The sequence below is a fragment of the Ostrea edulis genome, chromosome 3 (genome assembly GCF_947568905.1).
Source record: "Ostrea edulis chromosome 3, xbOstEdul1.1, whole genome shotgun sequence".
Taxonomy (NCBI): domain Eukaryota; kingdom Metazoa; phylum Mollusca; class Bivalvia; order Ostreida; family Ostreidae; genus Ostrea; species Ostrea edulis.
Window position 1 is genome coordinate 48,090,896 of NC_079166.1, and position 25,805 is coordinate 48,116,700.

General features: G+C 36.0%; 2 protein-coding genes across 19 annotated transcripts in view; one reads left to right on the forward strand and one right to left on the reverse strand.

Moving 5' to 3' along the window:
• The first annotated feature begins 4,652 nt into the window (after positions 1–4,652).
• On the forward strand, positions 4,653–13,656 carry LOC125674131 (tripartite motif-containing protein 3-like). The gene is made up of 2 exons (XM_048911202.2): positions 4,653–4,718; positions 8,088–13,656. The coding sequence occupies exons 1-2, from the start codon at positions 4,713–4,715 to the stop codon at positions 9,804–9,806; spliced, it is 1,725 nt and encodes a 574-aa protein (XP_048767159.2). The 5' UTR covers positions 4,653–4,712; the 3' UTR covers positions 9,807–13,656.
• LOC125674126 (acetyl-CoA carboxylase-like) overlaps positions 13,380–25,805 on the reverse strand; it is a 53,446-nt gene continuing 41,020 nt past the window's right edge. For all 18 annotated transcript variants that reach the window (XM_056158036.1, XM_056158033.1, XM_056158035.1 and 15 more), the window contains 18 exons: positions 25,449–25,560; positions 25,197–25,352; positions 24,746–24,877; positions 24,511–24,642; positions 24,237–24,374; positions 22,909–23,029; positions 22,381–22,478; positions 22,137–22,247; positions 21,009–21,152; positions 20,721–20,841; positions 20,527–20,623; positions 20,297–20,393; positions 19,968–20,103; positions 17,235–17,412; positions 16,665–16,932; positions 16,290–16,460; positions 15,523–15,656; positions 13,380–14,030 (listed from right to left, as the gene is read on the reverse strand). In XM_056158036.1, coding sequence (XP_056014011.1) covers positions 13,916–14,030; positions 15,523–15,656; positions 16,290–16,460; positions 16,665–16,932; positions 17,235–17,412; positions 19,968–20,103; positions 20,297–20,393; positions 20,527–20,623; positions 20,721–20,841; positions 21,009–21,152; positions 22,137–22,247; positions 22,381–22,478; positions 22,909–23,029; positions 24,237–24,374; positions 24,511–24,642; positions 24,746–24,877; positions 25,197–25,352; positions 25,449–25,560 — 2,461 coding nt within the window. In that variant the 3' untranslated portion in view covers positions 13,380–13,915. The remainder of the gene's footprint in view (positions 14,031–15,522; positions 15,657–16,289; positions 16,461–16,664; positions 16,933–17,234; positions 17,413–19,967; positions 20,104–20,296; positions 20,394–20,526; positions 20,624–20,720; positions 20,842–21,008; positions 21,153–22,136; positions 22,248–22,380; positions 22,479–22,908; positions 23,030–24,236; positions 24,375–24,510; positions 24,643–24,745; positions 24,878–25,196; positions 25,353–25,448; positions 25,561–25,805) is intronic.

The following is a 25,805-nucleotide window of genomic DNA, read 5'->3' on the forward strand; positions in this document are numbered from 1 at the left end:
TAATTCTGGGATATTCTATAAGCACTGGTGTTATTTTCAATTTTTTCTCAGAAAAATGTTTTTGCCATTGCATAAAGCCAAGATAGTGGGGAAACAATGTATTAAAGTAAGCCTGGTATGTATTAAATTAAGTCTGGTATGTATTAAAGTAAGCCTGGTATGTATTAAGTAAGCCTGGTATGTATTAAAGTAAGCCTGGTATGTATTTAAGTAAGCCTGGTATGACACAAAATGAAGAACATTAATGCTATTTACTTGATAGGTTTATTCTCTATGTGGATAGATTCCCAGTAGCTCTGTGACACTTTAGGTGATGAGGCCTGCAATAATGGAGATATCTCTAAAAAAAAAAAATCGAACATTTAGAAACGCAGTCATTTCTCTCGAACTCGACACAGATCAATGATTAATGTCCAAGCCCAGGTTAAAGTCTAGTTCTAGTGTATGGAATAGCATTCGTACTATTAACAGAGAACCGGAGAGAACCCTGGGTTGTTGGTTTTTTTTCCATTATTACAAGTGTGTAGACTGACTTTGTCAGTTATTGATGATAGTGCAACTTTAAATTAAACCTAACTTTCCATCCATCAATAACCTGCTTTATTCAATTGATTGAAGAACTATGCTCTCCCTTCACCTTAATTTCTGTATTCATATATAAAATTGGGATCTGTTGAACATTGCAATTTGTCAGGATGCTAAATTTTTCAAGAAGTCCAAGCTAAACAAAGTTGACAGATATTCTAGTGAATATGAATTTTCACGCAACTTTCAGTCCCATATATTAATTAGATTGGAATCAAGATTATAACAATTAACTAGAAGGGAAGAGGGCATTTTTAGGTCACCCAGGTGACCTTTTGCAATTGCAAGTCGTGTGTTAACAATTGAACATTTTTAACTTCTTGATAACTATTCCAATTCTTTTCAAATTTGGTATGAAGCATCTTTTGGACAAGGGGGACATAATTTGTAAATTTCAGAATTCCTGCACTCCTGGGGCAGGGCAAAAAACTGCTAAAAATTTACCAATTTTTAGAAATTTTCTCTGCAACTGCACATTTGTAAGAAAACTTAAATACATAGTCATGTATGTAGAGCAGGAAGGCAATCTAATTAAAATTAGATCCTATGAGATGAACGGATCATAGGATCTGATTTTAATTAGATTGAGCAGGAAGGCCTCTACCAAAATTGTAAATATCATGACATCGGGGGTGGAGTTTCTGAATCCAGGGTGGAGCCAATCTTGGTATATAGTGTTTATGTGTAAAACATTTAAAAGACATCTTTAATGCTATATTTGATACTAAATTGAAACTACTAGTAAATGGATAGCTAGGTAGCCCTTCACCAAAATTTGTGATCCCAGGGGTAGGGGTTTGATACCAGGGTAGGGCCGAAATGACCATAGTGATACTTGTCTTTATCATTGAAAGGAGACTTGTTTATATAATTTTGCTGATACTGTATAAAAACTAAGTGTATATTTGGGATAGCAGAAACGGATGTACCGAAATCATGAATTTTGCAACCCCAGGGTTTTGACTGTAGGGCAGGTCCAAAACAGTCGATAGTGTGATTATAACGTACGTTAGTATGGACACTTTTGGGGGCATTTGTGTTTTTTTAAGAAATTATCTTGTTTCATATTGCTGTTGAATAGTTGAATTTAGATTAGATATGCAGAACAGGAAAATTATTTATAGATTTCATTGTCGAGTCCTTGTTGCTCATGATAGTTTTAACCAATACTCAGGTGACTGATAAGGTCTGTGGGTCTCTTGTTCTCCACTAAATTAATAAAACAAGGGCTATAGATGGATGAAAGTTTCATTAATCTTATTTTGTATGTGTTTTGTTATCAATATAGTCAAAGTTTACACACTTGTAATAATTAAAAATCCCTAGGGTTCTCTATAGATCTCTACAGTTCTCATATAAGTAGGAGCATGGAACAGATGAGTTAGGAATGAACTGTGCTTGAACAAATCTAGCAAAATATATCGATGTATAGGTGGCAGGGGACAGTTTCTTTGGTTTTGAAACATGTGGATAGGGGGTATACACCAAAGTCAGATTATGACAGACTAATGAAAAATCATATTTCCCTTTTATGTCAATACTTGTATTTCATATTAGTGTAGTTAATAAATTATGACCCTAAATTACATGTAATCTATAAATACTGGTGCTGGTGCACAAAACATGCTCTGAGCAGGTTCCCCTTTTTTGCTTTGATTTTCCCTCATTTGGGCTAATCCGCACCACCCCCACACCATCACAGTACCAAACATGGGGATTTAGACACTGTGCACAATCAAGAACCCTATCTGCCCTTCTCAAAAATCTACCTCTCATATGGGGCCATCCACCTTCCCTCACAGCTACAGACCTTTTGCTAGACCCTGCACGTTTTCACCGGAATTTCTTCAGCAACTGACCACGTGTCTTAGTTTCGTATTTGCACCCATCTATATGCTAGGAATCATGGTGACACCTACATGTTGTAAATCAACATTTTTACTAAGCACTCAGCTACATTTGACATGCATCCTAAAATTATTGTATACATTTTTACACATGTGATATCACTTCAAATACAGGGTAATTCCATTTTTTGAAAAAGTTGACCGGGCCTATAGTCCGAAACTGTCCCCTGCTACCATAGGCGCCGTGAAACTGGTGATATCACTTTTGAACTCTGGGCTCATTTAGCAGTTTAGTGAGACTGACAAAATGTCGAGCTAAGACATTGCAGTTATGACAGTATGATACATTGTTATACACCTATAATATGTATACGGTGTGACCGTTGGACCGAGTGAAGCATGTACGTAACTCCGTGTCCCGAGTGGTAATCATAATTCCGTTAAGTACGGTAGATTATGATTCATTTAAAAATATATATTTTGAATGAAATTTCCTTGCCCTAAACACCCAGTAACATCTCAATATTAAAGGAGTTTATATGGGGACAACAGTTTTACATGATCCGCCTATTCATTGAACGCGGGAAATAAAACGCAAGGTGACGTAAACTGTGCATTGTGACGTCACATTTAGCCTCGACTTTTTTCTCTTTTTCAAAGCAAATAATTATAAACAACAATAATACATTCCGTATGCAATGAAAAAGGCTGTTAAAACTAAACAAAATTAACCAATAAATTCAAAATGGTAAAAAAGTAACCGTAATTTTATCGTATACTCTTATTCAAAGAAACTCATGAACTCGTTCATCTATTTAGTCGTATTACGGTTTTATATGTATTTATTTGCTAAAACCTGTTACAATGATAATTATACTATTCACTTTGAACAAAATGAGTGTTTAAATTACGAATTGCACGTTAGAGTCTTCTATTATTGGCATTCAAAATAAAACACGAATAACTGTTGAAGCAGGTAATGAAAAAATAAATGGCGGCGCCCATATGGATCACGAAAATTTCGGTGAACGTATATAGAGATTATCTCTTTTTCTTTTGCTGATTTTGACTTTTTTCTTTTACATACGTGTTACCTTTAGAGCCTTGCTTCGCGGACGGGCCTTCGGCCCGTCCGAGCTTCGCTCGGTATAAATCTAATTGATGATCATGACCTAAATCAACATTTTGACCGTTAATTTTTTTTAAGGCTCCCGAAACAGTTGACCGCTATCCAATCGTTGACTAGTTACTCAATTTTCATTACATTGTAGCTTCAAGCTCTTTGAAATAACAGCTATGTTATGTATCCAGATTTATCGCCATTTACAGTGTATCAATCTCGTTCAGCGCCCTCGGGCATTTTTGGTCTTAAAGAATTCTTAAAATGTATATGCAACAAACGTTTTGTTGAAGAAGTAGACAATTTGAAAGTTCCAAAGGGAAGTGCCAGGAAAATGAGGAAATGTTCAGAATGCAGGAATTGGCACCATTTACCCCGAGAGCTTCTGGGGCCGCCTAGGCCACCAGCTTATTGGGGGTGACCTTTAAATCAGCTTTTTAATTTCATAGCGAAATCAGGTCCGAGTATGCGATTAGATCACTAGAACTTTGGAAACAAATAGTAAATAAACTAAACATTTTCATGTATAAAAATGTCTCCAGATCTCCACAAAATGATATGTACACAAGCAAACGGTGTAAAATGGAGTAGGGGTGGAGGTTGTGAAAAGTACCAATTAGAAGATAAAGTGCTAGACCCCCCCCCCCCCCCTTCACAAATTCCTGGATCCGCCTATGTATACGTCTGCGGAATTAGCAGTAACGTTCAACTCGGAATTGTAGCTTTTGTGAGAAAAATTGGGATATACCCAATTTTCCTCAGAATATACTGTTCTGCAGCTAGGTTAGTGCTTGCTATGTTCCTTTGCTGATCCGATTTTTACTATACCAATTGCGTGGACTTAAGTGTTTTTTGCACAATACCGACTCACAAACGGAGGGGAGGGGGGGGGGGTACCCTGATTTATTGTTTAGTACATGTATACGTATTTGAAAGTTTCCTGATCCCTATCCAAAGTGTGACAACACAGATTTACATGATAAAGGTTTTCAAATGAATATAAAATACTCTGAATTTTTCCACGCGGAAATATGAATACCTGTTCTTTCATTCATAAAAGGCGGAAGAAGGAAGAAATACCCTACAAAAGCATTATCTTCTCTGAAAACACCCGTTCAAAAATACGCAGATATCCACAGGAGAGAGGTGGGTGATTTTCGATGAGGGTTTGTAAAATATTACATATTTGAATTTTTTATGCTTTTGAGATTGAAAATTGGAGGAGGAGCAATGCTTCTAGTCTGTTTCTTTCCCTTTCTATCTGCAACTTTAACTGTGGTCATATCTTCTGAACTATACAGGTAAGGTTTAGTTCACTGAGCCAATTCGGCTGCTAAAATGCATTTGTCAAGGCCAGATTTGTCCCCATTGAATGGTACTATTCTCGCACGTGTTATGGTGCCAATATTGTTTATATATCTTCAACAATTAGGTGAAAGAAAAAGAGTTCCTTTAATTCCATCCATTACCAAAATTGGAGAACACCATGGCTATTAGTGTTGGTACGCAACTCAATCCGACTAAAGCCAGACCATTTGGCACAGAGCGATATCTACGAGGGCTGTTCGATATGTAATGTGTATTGTACCACAGCGCAATAACGCTTTGCACGATTTCGTGGATGATGATACTCTTGAATAGCTCTATTCAATACTTTTCCAACAATATAAACACGAGTCTTCAGGTCCACAAAGTTTTAAACTTGTAGTCATTTCGATAGAGCCAGTCGTTGACCACTGTTGTGAAAATGGTTCAGAAATGGATTGAGAACATGGAAGAAATTAGAGCTTATATAAAAGTTCGCACAAAACTCGATCATTCGGTAATACAGATTTTTACTGAATTGGGGGAAGTTAATGGGTTTGATAAGGTATCTTATGAGACAGTTCGTAGGTGGAGAAAGAAATTTCTGACTGGCACATGGTCCATCAAAGATGCAGCAAAATCTGGCCGGCCTGTGACTGTAACAGGCAAGGCAAATGTCTCGAAAGTCAGGGAAATAATTGAAAGTGATAGCAAATACACGATTCGTGATATTGCCAAAGCTTTTGGGATATCGCTATCGCGGGTGCATTTTATTTTGAAGTGTATTTTGAAAGTACGAAAGATTTCTGCCAGATGGATACCGCATATATTGACAGATGACCAAGAACAGGTACGAGTACAAACCGCTAAGCAATTGCTCAAAATGTTTCCCAAATTCAATCAAAAACAATTTGCAAACATTGTTACTGGTGACGAAACACGGGTTCACTATTTCGAACCAGTAAGAAAAAATTGGAAACAAAATATGGTTAACCAAACACGGTAGGAGGCCTGTAGTTGCCAAAAGAACCATAAGCACAAAGAAGGTTCTTTATTGCATATTCTTCTCATATGATGGTATAGCCGTACAAATTCCGGTGCCGAAGGGCAAAAGTGTTACAGGTCAGTATTACCAAGATGTTATACTAAAAAAGCTCTCAAGAAATATTATCATAAAAGACGCCCTGTGTCGGGATTTAGGCATGTTCGTCTACTTCATGATAATGCTCCATCATACGGAAGCCCATTAGTGCAAACCAAAACTAAATAAAAAACGAAATTATTATATAAAAAACGAAATTATTATATATAAAACGAAATTATTAAATAAAAAACGAAATTATTATATAAAAAACGAAATTATTATATATAAAACGAAATTATTAAATAAAAAACGAAATTATTATATAAAAAACGAAATTATTATATATAAAACGAAATTATTAAATAAAAAACGAAATTATTATATAAAAAACGAAATTATTAAATAAAAAACGAAATTATTTTATAAAAAACGAAAACTAAATAAAAAACGAAATTATTATATAAAAAACGAAAAATAAATAAAACGCGAAATTATTATATAAAAAACGAAATTATTAAAAAAAAAAAACGAAATTAATAAATAAAAACGAAAATATTAAATAAAAAACGAAATCAAGAACAGTTTTTGAGAATATAATGTGTGTGTGTCAGTGGAGCTTAACAAGGAAGGAAACATGGCTCCTAATTCTTTGATTTACTGCGATTTCATCATCGCCAATGGAGTTTTACAGAAATCTAATGACATTACAAATTAGCCAACTTATCCATTCACTACACGTTTATCTACTATGTTCGCTGAAAGGTCCCAAACCTCGTGTATCGGATTACAGGATTTCTCCAAAATTACTTCAACACTAGCCCCCATAAATCTAAGAATATATATGGCTCCCATCAGCCACATACCTCAACAATCACTTGACTCTACACTAATTAAGTGTTTCGGCGGTGTGAAAATTGAGCAAATTGATTGGATTGATCGATAGAATGAAGTTTAGCTGCATGCAGATCCGCCTCATCAGAAGTCTATTTGCACTTCACAATTATCATGCAGGTTGATTATTCTGAAATGAAGGTGTGAGAATATCCCTTAAATTTTTATTGCGTTGGTATGAACCACACTATAGGTACAATGTAGAACAGAGAAAACGTCTTTGTCTCTCTGGAGGGTGTGCCATTAATTTAAAAGCTTTTGCTTTTTGGTGGGTTGTATTTGGTGATAAAAACAAGGGGTATACCCGATTTTTTGCTTTTATTTACACCCGATAACAGAGGTGGCTCGATCCTAGTTATCAAGTACCACTTGTACTCCCCTCTTTAGAGGGTTTGTTTTGAAATCTTTAAGAATTTCTTCAATCATTTCAATTAATTTATTCACTCAAATCATTCATACAATGGTACACGAGGTACATAAATATATAAGTTAGTATTGAAATCGCAGTAAATCAAAGAATTAGGAGCCATGTTTCCTTCCTTGTTAAGCTCCACTGACACACACACATTATATTCTCAAAAACTGTTCTTGATTTCGTTTTTTATTTAATATTTTCGTTTTTATTTATTAATTTCGTTTTTTATTTAGTTTTCGTTTTATATATAATAATTTCGTTTTTTATTTAATAATTTCGTTTTTTATATAATAATTTCGTTTTTTATTTAGTTTTGGTTTGCACTAATGGGCTTCCGTACCATCACATACATCTGGGTTTGTGAAGCAATTTTTGAAGTCGGAGAAGGTTACCGTCTTGCCACAACCACCATACTCTCCAGATCTAGCCCCATGCGACTTTTTCCTTTTTCCAAAACTTAAAAAAGTTAATATCTGGTCGTCGTTACAAGTCCCGACAAGCCCTTGGCTCAGCCATCAATCAGTGCCTCAGAGGTCTACCTAAATCAGCGTACCGTGACGCATTTCAGAAAAGGATTCTGTATTTCAAACCGCGGAGAATACTTTGAAGGGATGTAATGTTCATTTCACTATTTGAGTTGAATGCTTTTGAGATATCGTACAATACACATTAGATATCGAACAACCCTCGTATAGCGTAAATAGAAGGTCTTGTTTCAGTCATATTGAACGCAACTAAAATTAGATTTTGAACAAACATTTCATGTCCAAAAGTACTAGTGTAATTATTGAATAAAGACGTTTCCTTTAAAGGATTTATTTTCAGATTTTTCAATTTCAGAATTCTTATAAAAATATGTCGTTCAGAAAACCTCCAGCTCCCCGACCGAAAAACAGGGTCGCCAGTGTGTTAGGAGAACTGGAAAAAACATTCCCGCAATCATCAGTCCGTTCAAATAAGGCAACTTTGAATTCCTCACACGTGCGCACGCACCACTGTACCACATCCTCATCTGTTGGGAAAACTGACATCGCTCGCCCCACGGTCCAAAATACTGAAAATGCAACGCCCCCGTGTCAAAATCACCCCAGCCACAGGTGCGAACAGTATTGTTCAGAATGTGAGACAGTAGCATGCTTAGAATGCATTTTGTCTGGTCAACATAAAAATCATGACGTACAAAACATCTCGGTTTTCTATGATACGACGAGGGAACTTATCTTGAAAGACACACAAGAACTTGCAAGTTTTATTTCGCCGTTTTATGATACAATTATGTCGGATATTGAAATAACACACACAATTGTTGCAACTCAACACGAAGAGAGAAAGAAAACAATTTTGGAACTGGGAAAGGATCTTCACCAGATAGTTGACAATATCACCAAAAAATATTTGGAAGAAGAGGAGAAAATGGAAACAGACGACATAGAAAACCTACAATCTCTGGAGAGGAAAATCCTTGCACTGAGAAACCAAGTTCGACTAACGATAGAAGATAATAACAGAATACTCACCGATAGAGATTTCTACAAACCCATTCAAAAACTTCATCAGTATACATCCAAAAACCACCAATTCAGGGACGTACCGGAGAGATTTGAAATAATTGTCTCCGACTTCCATCCATCAAAACCAACAGACACAGAGCTGTGCCAAATCATCGGACGTCTAGACCCAACCGTAACAAAACCGATCCAAAAACAACGACTACCGGCCTTGAGGAAAGGAATCGATAAAAGTTCCGAAACAGTGGGTACTGTTCACCCACACGTGTTAAGCAGTGTACAGACCGGGTTTACCCGCACTGCAAGGGTGTCTTGTTCTAAGCTGCACACGGACCAGTTCGTTGTCTGTGGCGACAGCAAGGTGATGAAATATTTCAGTAAAGGGAAACTCCTGGAAGAAGTTACCACCCAAACTGGGAACGAGCCATTTGATCTGGCAGTCACTAGAGATGGACATCTGGTTTACAGCGACTGGGATGATAAAAGTATCGATATAGTGAGAGATGGAAGGGCGCAATGTCTGATCAGATTACTGGGTTGGAGACCGCAGGGCGTCTGCTCCACCTCCACGAATGACTTACTCGTCACAATGAGAATGGACGATTCATCTCAAAGTAAGGTAGTCCGTTACTCCCAGGCCAAAGTCACACAAGAGATTCAGTACAACGACAGTCGTAACCCCCTGTATTCTAATCCAGCCTTCATTGAAGAAAACAAAAACCACGACATTGTTGTTAGTGATTGGAACACCCAAGCTGTTGTCGTAGTAACGAGAATGGGGAAGTTTAGGTTCTCTTACACCGGAAATCCGGGGTCAAAGACGGCTAAACCGTTTAATCCATATGGAGTTGCTACAGACAGTATGTGCCATATTCTGATCGCCGACTTTGACAACAATGTGGTACACATCCTTGATCGGAATGGACAGTTCGTTTTCTACATAGGCAGCTGCCATTTGCAATATCCATGGGATCTCAGTACTGACTGTAATGACAATCTGCTTGTTGCCGAGTGTTATTCTAACGACGTAAAACAAATTAAATACTTCTGATAGGCGAATTCTCATCATCGATTGTCGAAAGTATTATGAAATAGTTAACACACGGAGGACCATTACCTCGATATGTTGTGATATACTTAGCCACTATACTTGCTTGTATAGACGTTTATAAATCCGTTGGCTGTCTGGTGAAGGATGTCGATGTTGCTTGTCTAGACGTATATAAATCCGTTGGCTGTCTGGTGAAGGATGTCGATGTTGCTTGTCTAGACGTATATAAATCCGTTGTCTGTCTGGTGAAGGATGTCGATGTTGCTTGTCTAGACGTATATAAATCCGTTGTCTGTCTGGTGAAGGATGTCGATGTTGCTTGTCTAGACGTATATAAATCCGTTGTCTGTCTGGTGAAGGATGTCGATGTTGCTTGTCTAGACGTATATAAATCCGTTGGCTGTCTGGTGAAGGATGTCGATGTTGCTTGTCTAGACGTATATAAATCCGTTGTCTGGTGAAGGATGTCGATGTTGCTTGTCTAGACGTATATAAATCCGTTGTCTGTCTGGTGAAGGATGTCGATGTTGCTTGTCTAGACGTATATAAATCCGTTGGCTGTCTGGTGAAGGATGTCGATGTTGCTTGTCTAGACGTATATAAATCCGTTGTCTGTCTGGTGAAGGATGTCGATGTTGCTTGTCTAGACGTATATAAATCCGTTGTCTGTCTGGTGAAGGATGTCGATGTTGCTTGTCTAGACGTATATAAATCCGTTGTCTGTCTGGTGAAGGATGTCGATGTTGCTTGTCTAGACGTATATAAATCCGTTGGCTGTCTGGTGAAGGATGTCGATGTTGCTTGTCTAGACGTATATAAATCCGTTGGCTGTCTGGTGAAGGATGTCGATGTTGCTTGTCTAGACGTATATAAATCCGTTGTCTGTCTGGTGAAGGATGTCGATGTTGCTTGTCTAGACGTATATAAATCCGTTGTCTGGTGAAGGATGTCGATGTTGCTTGTCTAGACGTATATAAATCCGTTGTCTGTCTGGTGAAGGATGTCGATGTTGCTTGTCTAGACGTATATAAATCCGTTGGCTGTCTGGTGAAGGATGTCGATGTTGCTTGTCTAGACGTATATAAATCCGTTGGCTGTCTGGTGAAGGATGTCGATGTTGCTTGTCTAGACGTATATAAATCCGTTGGCTGTCTGGTGAAGGATGTCGATGTTGCTTGTCTAGACGTATATAAATCCGTTGGCTGTCTGGTGAAGGATGTCGATGGTCTTATGAAAGTTACGTATTGCGTGTTATCTGCACACAAAACTGAAGCTGTATCGAACTTTTTTTTTTTTTTTTAAATAATCTACTTGTAAATATTTTATACAATTTTCAAACATATGAATTTCAAACAAGTTTTAAGCAATTTCATTATTAAAAACAAAACAAACAAAAAATACCCGTAAACATTTAAATTGCTTGCTTGTGTAAAACACATTCCAAGCAAGTTTAATGCACAGTACGTCATCATTCAAAGCCGACTTTGAAAGATTTAAGACCCGTATATGCACTTCGGAAATTTGTGAGTTAAGAAAACAGTCGATGACTACACCTGATCCTTTTCTATTCGTTTCATCCTTGCCGTTTCATTTGCTCATTTTCATCTATTTTGCATGCATGTTATAATTTTGTTGATTTGTCAGTACTGTACGACATATAGGGAGCGCCAAATTAATTAACATACACTCAAATAATTGAAGATATCACCAATTCAATAATTGCGCGCATAAAATCAATTATTGTCCTCATCACTTCAGTTGATGAGAGCAGTAATTGATTAGATGCACACATTAATTCAGTTGATGAGAGCAGTAATTGATCAGTTGATGAGAGCAGTAATTGATCAGTTGATGAGAGCAGTAATTGATTAGATGCACACATTAATTCAGTTGATGAGAGCAGTAATTGATCAGTTGATGAGAGCAGTAATTGATCAGTTGATGAGAGCAGTAATTGATCATTTGATGAGAGCAGTAATTGATTAGATGCACACATTAATTCAGTTGATGAGAGCAGTAATTGATCAGTTGATGAGAGCAGTAATTGATTAGATGCACACATTAATTCAGTTGATGAGAGCAGTAATTGATTAGATGTACACATTAATTCAATTGATGAGAGCAATAGATTTGATGTGCATATCAATTCAATTATTGCTCTCAATTCAATTGACGCGCGCATCTATGTAGTGGAATTATTGCTCGCAAGTTGCATTTGGAGCTCAGTATAAATGATTTGATGATCTCTATAATTCAATTGAAGATAATCATTTCTCACATAATCACCAGTGTGATATTGACTTTACCCATGTGAGACAGCCATGTGAGATTTTTCTGTCTCACAATGCTGCGACGTCATTTGATTGTGACGTCATATATTTTCTATGATTTACGTTACACGGTGAAGATTTACGTTACACGGTGAAGTAAAAATATTTTGCATTGTTATCTTTGAATTTTAATTTATATAGCTTTCTGGCGGACAACCTTGGATTTTTTAGTTTACACTTACAATGTAAACCATTTTCGGGTATGCTCTTTCTGCCTATCTAATTAGTTTTTGCATCAAAGTTCAAATGAGGATTTTGATAATTTAGAATTTTCTCAAAGCTCCTAAATTTATACACTAAACTGTAGGTAAAATGTGAGAAAAATAATCCTTCATTATTTACTCGTGTGGGATAGGGAAATTCCACCTCTGGAACAAGATTCGCTGTCTAGGACTCGGCAAAGCCTCGTCCTAGACTGCGAATCTTGTCCCCTCGGTGGAATTTCCCTATCCCACACTCGTACTAATGAAGGATTCTATTAATCTTTAATTATTTAATATTTTGTTTGTATCAATTCTTTTAATTGGTCTCTCCAAAAGAATTATTGTGTGCATCAATTGAATATTAATGTGTGCATTAGTTGAATTGTAGCGCGCATCAATTCAATCGCTGATACCACCAATTCATTTGAAGAGAGCATCAATTCAATTATAATGTTCATCAATTTGGCAGAATAATTAATGTTATCATTAATTATTTGAAGAGATCTTTAATTGAATTGTGCGCATCAAATTCACTGAGACATCTTCAAATAATTTAAGATATCTTCAATTATTTTAGTTTATGTTCATTTGAAACTCCATAATCATATGGATCATGCGGGTATACCAAATTTGAATAGAATCGGTTAAAGTTGGGGAGATCCCATTAGTACTGTTTTATCTGAATAAGATGATTGTTTTCTATATTAATTAATGTACGTTTTTAATGAAATAAACAGTTCTTCTATCTTTACATCACACGGTTGTTATTTAGTGTCTAGTTAGGACTACAAACCTGTACAATATACAGAGTCACATGTATGTCTCAGATTCATGTATACGTCTCAGATTCATGTCTATATCATTTTTGATAGGACACAGAAAGTAGCAAGAACAGGAAAGATCTCATAGCAAGAGATAAAATGACATAGATCGGGTAAGGGCGGAAAGCGCATTCATTGTGTCATATTTAACTTAATCTTTATCTGAAGCATACACGCATGGTAATGTGCTACATGATATGAAGAACAAGAATACAAACAGCTAGCAATTCATTTTTATTGTTATCAAAATGTTCATCCTAATGTCAGGTGAAACATCAATTAACATATGAATATAAAAATATATATACTAAATAAAACTTTATGACTAAACACAAGTCAATAATTTAGTATTACAATTTCATGTGAATTTTAGTACTTCTGTACATGAATAAGATGTTCAGTATATATAAATAATAAAGAGTTTATAGTATACACCTGTATGTGGATTAAAAGTAATCGCCACACTCCGTGAAAGACAGTATTGTTAGAGTAACCCTGTTAAGGCAGACAACAGAATTCAGACACCCTTGTATCAATAACTGACAAAGTGGTATCTCTAAATACAATGTTTACCCTTTATTTGGATACATGTATAAATGAAAATGCAAAGTATCAGGCAGCTAGTTTAGAATAATATGTCATGAAATGATGATAGAAATGGATTTCTATTATGCACATGACATTTTTCACAAAAGGTTTAATGTAATTTACAACAAAGACATTTCATGATTGTCTAATCTTATCACATAGCTCTGTCATGTGTCCATGTTGGCCAGGATTCTGGAGACCTCCGACCTTTGACTTGGAGTCATATGTTGTGTGATATGAACAATGGAATCCATGGCAACTTCTGGATTGTCTTGTATCAAGCTATCAAGAGAAACAAAACATCTTCAGATAAATCAAAGTAGCAGAATATGCATTCTCCATCACCCACAGGCCTTATTGGTCACCTGAGTATGAGTTTTAAGTATCACTTGCCCCAAGGACTATGAAATATATAATAAATCTCCTTTCTGCATATCCAAGTTAAATTCTAATATTCAGCAGCAGTATAAAACAAGATGTGTTCTTAAAACACAGAAGTGTTCTAAAAAACACAGAAGTGCCCAATGTATGTTATATAAACACTATTTTGGACATGCCCTAGAGTCAGAATCATGGGGTTGTAAAATTCACAATTTTGGTATATCTCTATCTGTTTCTCCTACATGTAAATATGCCTTTAGTTTTTATACAGCATCAGCAAAGTTAAGTCTTTCAAATGATAAAAACAATAATCATATGATAATTTTGGACCCATCCTGGAAACAAACACCCTACCCCTGAGATCATAAAAATTTACAAATTTGGTAAAGGGATATCTGCTCCTTCTAAACACCCATTTAGTTTCAATTTAGCACACATAACATTAAATAAAATGTTATTAAATGGTTTAAAGATAAACACTATATGCCAAGTTTGGCCTCACCTTGGAATTAGAACCTCCATTCCGGGGATCATAAAATTTAAAATTTTGCTAGAGGTCTTCCAGCTCTATATGTCTATGAATTTAGTTTTTCTTATAGATTGTGGTTGTATAGAAGATTTTTGAAAATTGGTCAATTTTTGTTCCTCCCTAATGCCCCAAGGGTGCAGGAGTCCTGAAATTAACAATTCATCTACCAAAGATGCTTCATAACAAATCTGAATAGAATTAGAATGGTAGTCATCAAGAAGAAGTTAAAAATGTCCTATTGTTAATGCACAACAATTGACAACAGATGTAGACCAACAGCAATAGGTTACACGAGTGACTCAAAAAATCTCAATCAAAATTGCAGGTGCACAACTTCATTATTCATACAAGATATACAGAAAGTTTTAATTAAATCTGTTCATTGGTGTTAAAGATATTCTCTGGACAAATTATATCTACAGACAATGGACGAACATGGTAATTCCAGAATAACCCCTCCAAACTTTGTGTTGTGTAATAAATACCAAAATTTTATCTTATCCTTAAAAACCAAAATGTCTTGCACAGTTATATTAAACTGCAGAAGGGAATGCATTCACATTCTCCATATATACAAATAATAAAATCAAGATTAAAACATAGGTAAAACAAGGTGTTTTGCTATGGCCTTCACTTTCATTGACAAAAAATTACACTTGGTAAAGCAGGAACATGTACTCACAAACTTTGTAACAAATAGATAGGACACCAAAACAAGGTCTCCCGGGGGTGAGGGGCATATCTTTTTCTCTGTGATGGCCACCAGCCACAGAGGTAACTCAGCAATATACAATCCCATCAGATGTGTATCTATACATGCACTGTTCATTGAATGTCCTGTTTCAATAAAGTCTCTCTACCTACCTTCTGACCTGCTGTAGAACGTGTTCTCGCTGTAGACAACGGATGTTGTCCGACACTGCATTATCAATGCTGTCCTCCCTGATCTGTTCTGTCAGCCACTCTACCATAGCTTTATCATCTTCCCACAGGTATGCCTGTTATGTGAATTATTGTTATGAACTTTTTATAAGAACATTGCATACAGGATGGAAAAGGACTCGGGTGGTGGGGGGCTCTTTAAGTCACATTTAATTTATATGAGCTAACAATTACCAAAGAGACAATACAGTTTTTATCACAGAGAAATAATCTCTTCTAAAAATTTGAATTCAGGTTAATAGAAACAGTATTAACTTGTACAAATACTTAGTATGCAATGCAAAACATTCAAGGTTTCTGTGGAATTTTTAAAAAACCTACTTTTAATACACAAATTCTACGATTATAAGCATATTCAACATCTATCTACACACATCCCCATAGTGATCCCTTATCTACACGCATCCCCACAGTGATCCCTTATCTACACGTGTCCCCAGTGATCCCTTATCTACACGCGTCCCCACAGTGATCCGTTATCTACACGCATCCCCAGTGATCCCTTATCTACACACATCCCCACAGTGATCCCTTATCTACACGCATCCCCACAGTGATCCCTTATCTACACACATCCCCACAATGATACCTTATCTACACACGTCCCCACAGTGATCCCTTATCTACACGCATCCCCACAGTGATCCCTTATCTACATGCGTCCCCACAGTGATCCCTTATCAGCTTACATTTATAGTGCCCCTGTCCTCCACAAACCACCGATGTAACATGGAGTTGAGCTCTCCCTCCCCCACATTGTGGGTGAACTGCTTCATCTTCTTCTTCAGTTGCCTCTCCAGCAACCTCCTCTTCAGATGCCAGTAGAAAAACTCTCTGCTGGACTGCCATTTCAGAATGTCCTGTATGTCAAAGTTTAATATGCTTCTTCATTCATGCTATGTTTCAAACAAGCAGCATTATTCTTGAATTATAATAGAACATTCAGATTTCAATATTGACATTATACTTATTTAACACTGTCAAATTTTTAAAAGAGAATAAGTAAAATTGGGAGGGGAAACATACATTCAAAATTGTATATTTTCAAAGCTATTCTAACTTACAGTAATGACGCCCATTTCCTCCATTCTGCCCGGGGTGTCATGGAGGTCAGCAAACTGGATTGCAACCTGGTGGTACATGGGAAGTAAGCGGTCCTGGCGAGCTGCCAACTTTTTCTGGAGTTCTGCCTTCTCATCTGGATTCAGCTGTGGACTGCTGAGCTTCTCCACTATCTGGATGCAGGTCTGATCCAGTCGCTGCATAGTTTTCTCCAGATCTTTTCTCCTGTACTTGATTTCCACTGTTCCCTCTGGTTCAAGAACTCCTCCCCTAATGAAAAAAATGTATTTATCATTCACAGAGAGACTTCTCTAAAAGACAGATAGGAAAGACATCCAGCATATTATCTAGTGTTTCAAACTTAATCTACATCCAATAAAAAAGTTACATCATTACAAGAAGGGTTTCTGCTAACTTCTAAATACAAATATTTTGCCAAGTAAAAATAATTTTAGGAAACATACGACACAAGCAGAGATCATCAGCAATATGTTATAACTGTTTTTTGCTGCGAGATATCAATGATCGATTTTTACATGTAGGTATTTACACGACTCATATTTACAACTGACCTGCTGAGTTCATCTGCATACATTTCCATGTGTGTGGGGTTTATGGTCGGGTCCACAACTACCCATGCCCCACCCCTCAGCTCTGCATACGGAGGAATGTAGATCATGATTGGTTGATTATACTCCGTCAGAGCATCGACTATGTATGACCCAAACTTTAGTACCTGGTCATGCATATCTAAAATATGAACAAAGCACTTGACATGTATAACTTCTTGTTCCAAAGAAATTATGCAGACTTACTAGATGTATACAATTTTTTTTTTACATAAACCACACTACTCAAAAGATTAACATTTAACACAGATTTGTTGATGTAAGATGTGTTAATGAAGCCTGGTGGTGTTAATTTAAGGATATGCGGGACGATGATCACGTGATGATTGCGAATTTATTATAAATTTAGAACCGGACGCAGCGTAGTTAAAGCTTCCCGAGAAAAATCACAATGCTCTACAGACACACTATATAACGTCACAATAAAAAAGTACGTCACGACGTTGTATCGCGGGGAAAATGTCATCATATTTTGTCGTAATTTGCTACCGCTGCCAAGTGTCATGTGTAAATCTGTGGATTGAATTCTTGTCAAATGATAATTTTTATTTCTATTTCATATTGATTACAAGTCTCCCTTTTCATATGCATTGCATATATATTATGTACATACAGTATGCGCCACAGTAATTTTGATAGTATATAGCCTATTAGTCACCTAAATCGCTCCTACATGTACATGCAATTTGAATCTAGGCATTTACAAAAAGAAAGTCAATCGTATGTAAACAATGATCCGGTGCAAGCTAGTATAAGATGATGATCGTTTGTTGGTATTTACTATAGTAGTGTGAAAATAGAACTGGACACACATTTCTACTGAATCTTGCTTGGGAAACATACGAATTATTCTGGTGCTTTTATAATTGATCATTGTTTGCGAAAAATACCCCCCCCCCCCCCCCCCCCCCCCCCATATGCCGAAGATCGATACTTTTTGTCAAATCTTAACGTCCATGCTAGGAGTGTTTAATTTTCCCAAGCATTTTCATGTAAATCTAAGTACGCTTTATTTCTCAATACTATTTTGAATTACAAATTATTTTTACTAACTTTACGAAACACTGCTGCGAAAATGGTAACTAATGTAATAAATATGATACACGTTGGAAAGCGAGAAGCAGACGTGTGAAAAAGAAAAAAGTGCAAAGTCACAACGTGTGCGACACATAAATTCCTTTACAAATAGGATGGAGACGATCCGAGTCATAAGCGACACTAGCTAACCTGGCCGCAGAAGTACTGTTGATCTTGTAAACGAAGTAGTAGCTTATATTGACGTTAACTAGATCTAACCCCGTGGTTTGAAGGAAGAAGAATTGTAGAGCTAGATGTTTTGTCCAAAGTCATGTATAATATATACATGTATATTTAAAAAAGATTAAAATCTTAATTTGTTTTCATTAACTCAATTTTTGTTTATTAATAACAAATATTTCGCCAAGCCTAACCCCAAGTGAACATATCAATGTAAAACTTATACGGTACCAATTTTGATGCACCAGATGCGCATTTCGACAAATAATGTCTCTTCAGTGATGCTCAACCGAAATGTTTGAAATCCGAAATAACTATGAAGTTTTAGATCTAAATATAGCCAAAAACAGCGTGCCAAACAAATGGAGCCAAATTCGTCCAAGGATAAGAGCTATGCATGAGGGAGATAATCCTTAATTTTGAAATGAATTTCTAAATTTTATAACAGCAATTAACTTCAAGGACGCCTACCTCAAAATGAAGATTAGCTTCACCCCTTCATATTTTTACAGGAAGTTAGGTATATGAATAGCTTTTAATTGCAGTGTTTGCAAAAAAAATTCATTGACAAGTTTTTGAGCTGTGCTTCATTTAGTATCTGGACTGCCCTGTTTTAGAGTACTTATTTCCACCCCAAATCCTTCAATTTTCCCAATTTCTTATTATACGGTTATGTTTAAGCATATTATTATCATTTATTTTATATTTTGCATATATTTTAAAGATCATTGTAAAAGATATATATAAAAATTCCATCAAATTATTTTTTTGAAATGAAAATCGGAATGATCTTGTAAAATTCACAATTTTCGAAAAGGGGGGTAATTCAAAGCTTATTATCTCCCTTGTATACCTAGAAAGTGGTTATGAAATTTATACACATTGTACAGGACATCCTGATGGAGCTTCATGAAAAAAAGAACAAATTTTCATTGACGAGTTATTTTTGGCCACATCGTCCCGCATGTCCTTAACCTGCATTCTCTCATATGTATATTTCCAATGCTTTTGCCTTTGATTTCTTTACAAATTGTAATGATAGACACATTTCCACATAAATGTGATGCAGTTATGAACAATGCATGTATGGATCTTGATAAATATATTACGTCTATTCTAATGGCTGGGAATTTCAACAGAAATAGAATTAGAATGTTAATCTAAAAAATAAATTTCATTTTTGAAAATACATGAGCGTATGAACTGCAACGCTTTTTGCTGGCATACTTTTTATGAAGCCTTAACACACTTCATGAAGTATGTCAGTTGCAGTTCATAGTGTCATATCTTTCCAAAAATGAAATTTATTTTTTAAGTATGATCCTGACTGTTGAAATTTACAATAAATCTTTATCAATTTCACTGACACGGTTTCAGTTTCGGATATGTGTAACCCTATTACTGGACAACATGCTCTACCTTTCATTCCACCAGAGAAACCTCTCCAGTTCGCAAACACCATGAGAGGAAGCTCCTCCCTGTTGAAATCCTTAATGGCCTGTGCTGTCTTGTAAGCTGAGTCGGGGAACCACACCTGACCTGCTTGTTGTATCACCTGCACATACAAAGGATATTCTTTGTCAAAACATTTTTTAAAAATTTCACTTTTTTCAGTCATTCATTTTTATCAGTGACTTCAATGGAACCAAATCATTAAAGATTAAGCATTAAAATCATAATTTTTTAAAATCAAGAATTTAAGCATACAGACTCTGATAATGTTGTGTTTAAGATACAAGCTAACTTACCTTGGTCTCCGAGTCTATATTGGCTGGGTCTGCAGGGGTCGTCATTTCTACTGTTCTGGTCTCCACACAGACCACTCCCACAGGGATTCCTCCTAACCTGTAACAAAAAGATCGTAATCCAGAACTCGGCATTACTGACAGAATATATCTACCACCTTCCCTTCATAAATTTAGCATTTATCAATCATTTTACCATTTAACCATAAAATATTAGAGGGAAAGAGACACACCTGGCCCGACCAGTGACAACTGTTTGAGCCCAGGGCTGTAGGATTTCATGGAACGACTTGTGGTCAAAGAAACCTTTCTGCCAGGAGGTCTTGTCATCTACAATGGTGACCATCAAAATTTAAAACTGTTACACATGATCAATAAAGTCTAAACAGCAACCACACAATCAGCACTCACGAGAACTGGGATTTACCTGGATTCTGTCTGCCATTCAACATCCACCTGGGATCGTAGGGAGCCTTGGTGGGGACAAACTCTACCTCCCTATTCACTGGGTCCCCTGTATCTAGTACTGGTAATGGGGAACCTTTACACTGTAAAAATATAAATGTATACATATCTACATCAGCATAAATAAGTCAAGAGTCATCTCTCTAACATTGACTAAAAGACCAAAATAATCCTCTTCATTTGTCAGATGTCTACTTTTAGCTGTAGGTTGACTTGACAATATGATATTTTTGCAAAGAAAACTTCATACCTTAGGCATGTAGGACAGCCACTGTATGATTTTGTAGACCCCCTCAAAGTCGTCAGCTGTGATGTCGTGAGTGACACCGTTAGTGTACATAATCTGGATTCCTCCCAGCTGATTGTTACTGGTGTACACCTCCTTACCAAGCACCTGACATTGTAGTCAAACATAATTAATTATAACAAAACATAATTAGTAACAATGAACCTAGCACCTGACATTGTCGTTAAACATAATTAATAACAAAACATAATTAGTAACAATGAACCTAGCACCTGACATTGTCGTCAAACATAATTAATAACAAAACATAATTAGTAACAATGAACCTAGCACCTGACATTGTCGTCAAACATAATTAATAACAAAAAACATAATTAGTAACAATGAACCTAGCACCTGACATTGTCGTCAAACATAATTAATAACAAAACATAATTAGTAACAATGAACCTAGCACCTGACATTGTTGTCAAACATAATTAATAACAAAACATAATTAGTAACAATGAACCTACATGTAAGGTAACTTAGATTGGTGACAATTTCAAAGAACCAAACTTCAAAATAATTTCCATACATTGGAATATTTGTTTCTGATTTTTCTTTTTGCTAATTTACCATCACAGTTGGGCAGATAGAGATGGCCCACACTAAACTTGAACAGGCTTATTATTTAGTGCATATTCATTATCAGGTGATTGACATTTGTGCTAATTTGTGAGCAGTCTCTCGCTCTAAATCAAAATTCTTGCTCTTATTTATTCATCATAAAGTCATACACATTTTATAGATTCAGAATATAACTCAAACGATTTTCCATTCTCCTGAATTGACGCTGAGTAGTAATTTTGCAAAAATCTTAAGGCACTCATGTTAAATAAGGAGCTAGAGTATATAAGCATCAATCAAATTAGAATGCTGCGATTTTCTTCAGTGGAATTTCTTAGATTATAGTAATCATGTGAACAGAATTCCATTATCTATACTGATGGATGACTGAAATTTTTTTATTAACCAGATATTCATTAAGACCATGTTTATTATGTTGGAAGTGTTTGCACTGCAAATTAATCTCAAATGACCACTGCATGTACATGTTTAATGAAGACATTTACATTTGGAGGAGAGTACCTTGTTAAGTGCACCTGCACCGGTGAGGATGATGTGGGAGTTCTCCACCTGTATTGTTCTCTGGCCAAGTCGGACTAAATAGGCACCTATACCTATAGCTCGACAGGTTACCTACAATCCAAACATATCTATATACATAACTCATCTTTTTAGATATCTTTCTTCTATCAATCCTATGTCTAACTTAATTTCACAAGCAAAGTTTTAACAGAAAAGCAGTCCATGCATACAATGCTGTACTAACCAAGTTGATTGTAACAATATTATTATAAGCAATCGACGATTCCCCGGCAATCATTCCGGATCCTCTCAGATTTTCCACTCCTAGCCCTTCCTCTCTTCCTATAAAATAATTGGAAAGAACGTCAATAAACTAAAGCGTCCCAAAGAATAGTTGTGTCGCCAGCATTGTTGTTCTTCATCTTTACGAACAGCCTGGCAGTGAGTACTATAAAGGTACCAGTATACTAACAGTAAAACAGCTACAGTCTGGCAGTGTGTACTATAAAGGTACCAGTATACTAACAATAAAACAGCTACAGCCTGGCAGTGAGTACTATAAAGGTACCAGTATACTAACAGTAAAACAGCTACAGCCTGGCAGCGAGTACTATAAAGGTACCAGTATACTAACAGTAAAACAACTACAGCCTGGCAGTGAGTACTATAAAATTACAAGTGTAACAGTAAAACAGCTACAGTCTGGCAGTGAGTACTATAAAGGTACCTGTATACTAACAGTAAAACAGCTACTGATTTTCAAAGTGCTTACCTATGATATCTAAAATTTTATATCTAGGTTCGCCTTCATCTTCTATAAGTTCTGCATGGACGGAATTCATTGCACTAACTTTCTTGAAATCTACAGGGGTCAGGTAAAGATATTTAAATCCCTGCAAACAAAAATATCACCATATCATATGCATATTTTATTTCTTCACAGAGATTATTTCAAAAGTCTAATTTTTAGACTATGATCTGAATTTACTTGCAGTGTTAGTGATATTTGTTTTGTGGTGTTGGTGATATTTGTTTGTAGTGTTGGTGATATTTGTTTTGTGGTGTTGGTGATATTTGTTTTGTGGTGTTGGTGATATTTGTTGTAGTGTTGGTGATATTTGTTTTGTGGTGTTGGTGATATTTGTTGTGTTGGTTATATTTGTTTGTAGTGTTGGTGATATTTGTTATGTGGTGTTGGTGATGTGTTGTGTGGTGTTGGTGATATTTGTTTTGTGGTGTTGGTGATATTTGTTGTGTTGGTTATATTTGTTTGTAGTGTTGGTGATATTTGTTATGTGGTGTTGGTGATGTGTTGTGTGGTGTTGGTGATATTTGTTTTGTGGTGTTGGTGATATTTGTTGTGTTGGTGATATTTGTTGTGTTGTTGGTGATATTTGTTGTGTTGGTGATATTTGATGTAGTGTTGGTGATATTTCTTTTGTGGTGTTGGTGATATTTGTTTTGTGGTGTTGGTGATATTTGTTGTGTTGGTGATATTTGTTGTGTTGTTGGTGATATTTGTTGCATTGGTGATATTTGTTTGTAGTGTTGGTGATATTTGTTTGTGGTGTTGGTGATATTTGTTGTAGTGTTGGTGATATTTGTTGTGTTGGTGATATTTGTTGTTGGGTTGGTGATATTTGTTGTAGTGTTGGTAATATTTGTTGTGTTGGTGATATTTGTTTGTAGTGTTGGTGGTATTTGTTTTGTGGTGTTGGTGATATTTGTTTGTAGTGTTGGTGATATTTGTTTTGTGGTGTTGGTGATATTTATTTGTAGTGTTGGTGATATTTGTTAGTGTTGGTGATATTTATTTGTAGTGTTGGTGATATTTGTTAGTGTTGGTGATATTTGTTAGTGTTGGTGGTACTTGTTTTGTAGTGTTGGTGGTACTTGTTTTGTAGTGTTGGTGATATTTGTTAGTGTTTGTAGTATTGGTGATATTTGTTAGTGTTGTTGGTGATATTTGTTAGTGTTGGTGATATTTGTTTGTAGTGTTGGTGATATTTATTTGTAGTGTTGGTGATATTTGTTAGTGTTGGTGGTACTTGTTTTGTAGTGTTGGTGATATTTATGTTTACCTACAGTATGTATACTTACTTTCTCTATATCTTTAGGGTCATTCCAGGCAACCTTGAACAGATGTTTGATCTCCTCAGCCAGTCCGATCCTTGCTCCACTGTTAGCAGACACAAAGATACGGGGGAGCCCCTCCTTCCTGGCTTTCACTGATGCTTTCTGCAGTTCCAAAGAGGCATTTGAAATGTTGCACATAATTAAGATATTCTTCGTATCTTAACACAGCATATTATTCTCAGAATGTTAAGAAGCAGTAATATTACGACTAAATTGTTTGAGCAAGAGTGTCTGTCACCTTGAACAGGAGGTCCTCCGCAGGTCCAAATGAACCAATTTTGTAGGTGATGTCATTAGATATGACAATGATGTCACGACCCTCGGGACATTCAGGTGTCTTCAAGGTCATTTGCCAGGCCACCATTCCAATCTGAAATGTACACTCCTCAACTTGAAATAGAATTTATCCGAATGTACAAGTACCTTAACCTAACATAGGACAAAATTGCATGTGTATATAGCTACAGTTGAACCTCGTTTTCCCCTGGTAGTCTGTTCTGTTTACAGAGGTTATTGTCCTTATCCAGAACCAGTTCTATACAACTGAAGGCGCCTTGGGGAATTTGGTTCTCGTCTCGATAGTCCTTCCAGAATTTCTGTAATGCCTGGAATCAATAATAAAATCATATTTACACATACTGAAGATCACTTTTATTTCAAAAGACCATACTCTCGTGAGGATACAGTGATGTGTTTATTCACAAGACATAACTTTCACAAATCATTATTCATTGCTTAAGTCTTCTATATCTTTAAAGAAGTATATTTTTGTGAATGACTAGACTTGAGAAATTATGCTTAAATAAAGTTTTTGCAAATAAGATGCAATTTATAGGATACATACATTCATTATACGATGTCTGTATCACAGAAACAGAATCGTCCACATCAGTAACCTATCTCTACATACTATAACATTGGTACCTGTGTGAACATTCCTGGAAAATCATACACATATGTGGTTCCACTTGACTGGGCTTGGAACCGCTTTAACTGGAGGTGGTCCTTGGTGGGATAAGGTGTGCTAATCAACAGACCGTGAAGGGCTCCTTGTTTTGTGCCATAGGATTGAAACATTACCTAAAAACAAGTGTTAATACAGCAATAAAATGATTATCAAAAGAATACAGATTCTGATTTTGTGACTAATTTTGTGAATTAGATACGGACACACACCTGTCCAGTGTTTTGGTCTGTGTCTTCCCTATACATACTCATGTCCAAGTAGTACCCACTTTCATTGGTCAGGTAGAGTCGAATAGGAATGCTTGTGTGACTGGATGCAAACCTAAACACCAAAAGTATGTAATCATATAGTCACCCACATCTTTAATGTAAGAAATCACAGGATACAGTCATGTATGGGAATTACATCATCATATGATAATGTCAGGAAATCACAGGACACAGTAATGTATGAGAATTACATCATCATATGATAATGTCAGGAAAATACATAATTATGTAATGTTTCGAACTACGTATATGATAATATAAGGAAATTAAATAATGAATGACAATATTAGGATTGAC